At 37.3% G+C, this 4,929-nt stretch overlaps 1 protein-coding gene across 1 annotated transcript; it reads right to left on the bottom strand.

Annotated features, from left to right (window-relative positions):
- Window positions 1–474: 474 nt before the first annotated feature.
- Window positions 475–3,898, bottom strand: LOC149002240 (uncharacterized). Its single transcript, XM_089138921.1, has one exon. It carries the CDS (start codon window positions 3,780–3,782, stop codon window positions 570–572), a length of 3,213 nt encoding a protein of 1,070 aa, XP_088995047.1. The 5' UTR covers window positions 3,783–3,898; the 3' UTR covers window positions 475–569.
- Between the last annotated feature and the right edge of the window lie 1,031 nt (window positions 3,899–4,929).

The raw sequence follows: 4,929 nt of genomic DNA, 5'->3' as shown, positions 1-4,929 counted from the left end.
TGAAATGTTGTCACTTAGTTTCTGGATTTTCTAATACTTTGATAATGATTTTAGGGTGTATGATTTGATATGTGATGTAAGTTTGGACCAGCTATAGCTTCTAGATCCTGGAACGACTAAAATGTCCAAGGTGGATGTTTCACGGTTTAATGTCATTTCAGAGGGGGCTAAGGGTGAACCCGCCATATTTTTAAATTATATATTAGAAATACTTTGAGGATGTAATCAAGTGAGCGTAAGTGATAAACTTTAGATCCAAAAGAAAAATAGTTAATTAATTGAGGCACAATGGAGCAATCATCACCATCTTGGTTAACTTTTTCAACATCAAAATATTAGAATATCATGCATTAAGGTTCTATTTTGAAATAACTCAATTGAAGAGGACTAAAAAAACATTATAGATTGAAATTCGTATGCCAAACTAGGCCAAATTGAAGAACTGAGCTCAATTTGATTTATACAAGGGAGAAACCTCTGGAAAATAAAAACAATTACATTGAGTGGAGAGACAATGCAATTATTATTTGTCATCGAATCTCAGCCAAAGAATTTTTCTATCATCTTGCTTAAAAACTGAAAATATGCATGTCTCCAGGATTTTTTGAACAGTAAAGGACCCCACACACCCCAAAAGCCAAACACAAAACCGAAGGCCATGCTGATATAGAATCCTTCAATTTGAGAGACACTGCCTTTGTCGGCTCCTCTTCTAATATCATTGTCAGACCAATCTCTAGTGCAATTCGGTGTAAGTGGAGGCCCACAGAGTCTGGAGTGTTCCCTATAAAGCTAGATTCATTAAAGCTTTGGAGCTGGGTACTCATTGGAATGCTACCTGACAAACTATTATAAGACAAATTCAAGGTAGTTAAAAATGTTAGCTTTGACATGCTTTTGGGAATGCCACCAGAGAGTCCATTTGTTGATAAATCCAAAGATTCTAACCATAACATTTCCCCAATCTTCTCAGGGATGTTTCCTGTCAAATGATTTCTTGATAAGTTCAATGATTGCAACCCAACAAGACTTGTTAACTCTTCGGGAATCTCTCCAAACAAATGGTTGTCTGAAAGGTCAATGCTAATTAGAAGATTGAGAAGAGTAGTGCTATATTGATACTCCTTTCCTTTGATGGTTAACAAAACCTTGTCAACGTAATCTTCACGGTTGGCATCTAATAGTGGTACATGCATGATAGTAGATAGAGATGAATTCATCAAGTTTCTCTGTGTGGCCATAGAACTGAACTTTTTGAAGCATTGAGGTATGGTTCTTGAAAGGTTATTATGAGCAAGATCAAGGATTTGAAGAGATGCTAAATCACAAAGTTCTAGTGGAATGCCACCCCCAAAATTGTTTGAATGCATGATCAGAGCTATTAGATTTCGTAAACTTTTCCCCATCCAAGTCGGTATGCTTCCAGAAAACTCGTTCTTACTAAGATCAATAAGCTGTAACATTGAACAATTTTGCAGGAGTGAAGGTAATGTACCAGAAAGATGATTGTTGTTCAAATGCAACGATAGAAGACCAAAGGCCGATCCAAGAGAACTTGGAACCTTTCCAGTTAAATTGTTGTGCCCCAAATTTATTACTTCCAATGAATGCCAAGTCGTCCAACAATCAGATATATCCCCAGATAAGAGATTGTTAGAGAGATCAAGAAATGCTAATTCACTTGATCCATCTAACTGTTGACAAAGGAAATGGGAAATTGGTCCAGAAAAGGAATTGTTAGAAAGATCTAGTACTAAAACATTGGAAGAGATATGAGGTAGTGGGCCCTTGAGGTTGTTGGAACCCAAATCTATCCATGAGTCGTCGATAGAATCAAGCTTTAGTCTTCTTGGGAGCTCACCATGTAGTTGATTGTTGGAGAGATCTAAATATGAAATCTGTGAAGATAAGTTCCAAAACCAACTTGGTATTTCACTAGAAATCCTTGTATAAGATAACTCTAAGGAAGACATGTTCCTTTGTGTTTGGAGCCATGATGGAAACTGAGATCCTACATCCCACGATCCCAAATATATGTCCTTGAGTTGGAAAGGAGGAATCCAATTAGAGGCGACTCGCAAAACCAATGAGTTTGAAGATGCAAACAATGAATTTAGTCTAGTGAGATTGGCAAAATGAACTTCAGATACCTCACCTTCCAAGGAATTTTGGTTGATCCACAATTCCTCAAGTTGTGAAAGATGTCCCAGACTTTCTGGAATAGATCCTTTTAACTGGTTATCAGAAAGATCTAATTTTTGCAGTGATGATAAATTCCCTATAGATGAAGGAATGGGACCAGAAACAAAATTTTTGGAAAGATGAAGCACAGTTAGGCTCTTAAGCTGCCCCAGTTGATTAGGCAGAGGACCTGAAAGGTAGTTCAACATCAAAATCAATTCCTGCAACTTGCAAAGATTTCCCAGACTTTCTGGAATAGATCCATTCAACTGGTTAGAAGAAAGATCTAATTCCCGCAGTGATGATAAACTTCCTATAGATGAAGGAATGGGACCAGAAACAGAATTTTGGAAAAGATGAAGCACAGTTAGGCTCTTAAGCTGCCCCAGTTGATTAGGCAGAGGACCTGAAAGGTTATTCCAGCACAAATTCAATTCCTGCAACTTGAAAAGATTTCCCAATGTTGATGGTATTTCACCTCCAAGTCCATTATTTGAAAGATCAAGCTGTGAAAGATGTGAAAGATTTCCCAATGTCATTGGTATCTCACCTCCAAGTTTATTCATTGAGAGATCAATCTTTGACAAGGAAGTCAGGTTACCAACTGCACTTATAATTGAACCACTCAAGCTGTTATAAGAGATGTCAAGAGTTACAAGACTTCTCATATTATACAGCCAATCTGGTATGGTGGAATTAAAATTGTTTGCAGAGAGCTGTAGGATCCTCAGAGAAGTCATGTTTCGAAGACCACCAGGTATTGGACCATAAAAAGAGTTATCAGAGAGGTCAATGCGGGTGAGTGATGTAAAATTAACACGTGAAGCAAGAAAATCAAGACTTGGGTTAAGTCCACATTCATTTAGGACTAACTCTGTTAAAGAAGGGAGCACATTCAATACCTGCACGTAGTCAATTGCATTGGTGAGGTCAACTCGACTCATGTCAAGGTATTGCAGGAAAGAGAGATTGGAAAGCCATTGCAGACTCTCAGCATACAAACCAGTACCATCAACTGAAATAGAATCAGGTGCAAATGAAAACAACGCAGTAGTACTGAGGTCAAGATAACGCAAACTTGATAGATTCCCGAGCTGATGAGGAATCGTTCCACCAAGATTTGCATTAGAAAGGTTAAGATATCTCAAGCTCTTGAGTGAACCGAGGAACTCGGGGATGCGAATACGAGAGAAGTTTTTCACACTTAGGTCCAGGTATTTCAATTGCTGCAGACCAAGTAAAGAATGACTTATCACCCCACCCAATAGGCCTATGGAATTCATATAAGCATCAATTTGTTCATGACCAATGTCCCCTTGCACATATTCAACCAGTAATTCAGCATCAAATGTTTGTCGAAGGTTGAGCTTGGTGACATGCCCGGTTTTGTTGTTGCAAGTTACTCCTTTCCATATACAACAATCATCACCGATCCAAGAGGAGAGCCAATTTGTTGGATCTTCGAGGCCATTCTTAAAGCTGAGAAGGGCTCGTCTCTCAATGTCATTACAAACAACTACTGTTGTGTTTGTACCCGTGACACTTGAGCTGGTCAGTTCTAAGCATAGGAAAATAAGCCAGAGAACCACAAGACTTCTCATGACGAAGCAAAGAACGCTTTGTTGAAATTGATGATTTGTGAACTGTGAGAATGCAAAACTTTCAGAAGATATATATAGGCTATAAAAGTGAATACTGCTGCACAAGATTGGTAGAATTACTAGGAAGGAGCTCCTTGTGTAATCAAAACAAGTCAGTTGAGGTATAATTGTGTCAGATTTTGAATATTTATTTATTTATTTTTCTTATGATAAAAGTTGTCTTACAAAAAGAAGGATGTGCCTCCTTGGATTTAAATCTCTTTACATAAAGAGTCCGTCAAAAAGCACATCCACCAGCAGCTGTCTTGTATGACTAAAGGGTGCTCTATGGGTAGCCATTCATCCTTCTTCATGAGAAAAAGTTTAAGTAAATAAGTAAAGTCTTTCCTACCAAAACTGATTTACAAGTCAAGTGTCTACACTGTTATCTACTCTTATAAAGAGACTGTCAATTTGTGGAAAAGCATATCCACCAACAGCTGTCTTGTATGACTAAAAGGGGCTCTATGGATAGCATGAGAAAAAGTTCAAGCAAATTAGTCAAGTCTTCCCTAACAAAACTGCTTTACAGGTCAAGTCCTCCTCTACACCTTTATCTACTCTAATAACCCAATTAACAAGTAAAAGTTCTCTTCAACGTGATACATCTCCATAATAAGAAAGTTATTAAGTCTAGATAAGATCAAAAGGACAGAATCATAATGGGAAAAAAAACTAAGGTGTAAAGTATCTATATTGAGTATTGTGTCCGTCTAGTGGTTTTTAGGAGATGTATCATCTCATCTTTAAGCATTGTATTATATTGATCAATATATTTGGTACAATCCAACGTATCCCTTAGGAAAAAAACTAAGAAAGGCGAGTGTATCAGATCAATTGGACCCATTGTGGATATACCGACTAATATCGTATTCTGGGATACTTCAACCATAGTAAAAACCCATTACTTGCCCAACGTGACATTTGAGAAAATAAATATATAACATCAAGGGTAGTTTTTCCATAGTCCGCCTTGAGGATTATCAATACATACAAAAAGTACTTTAGTTTGGCTTTGGCGTTTTGATTGGAGGATTATTTACTAGGGGAGTATCTTTGGTGCAATTTGTATCTATGTTTGTCTAATTAATTTCTTTCTTTATTTGTT

Source organism: Hakea prostrata, chromosome 10 (genome assembly GCF_041222555.1).
Source record: "Hakea prostrata isolate BN-2017 chromosome 10, UWA_Hpros_2, whole genome shotgun sequence".
NCBI classification, from domain to species: domain Eukaryota; kingdom Viridiplantae; phylum Streptophyta; class Magnoliopsida; order Proteales; family Proteaceae; genus Hakea; species Hakea prostrata.
Note: the sequence above shows the minus strand (reverse complement) of the source record. Positions and strands in the feature narration are given on the sequence as shown.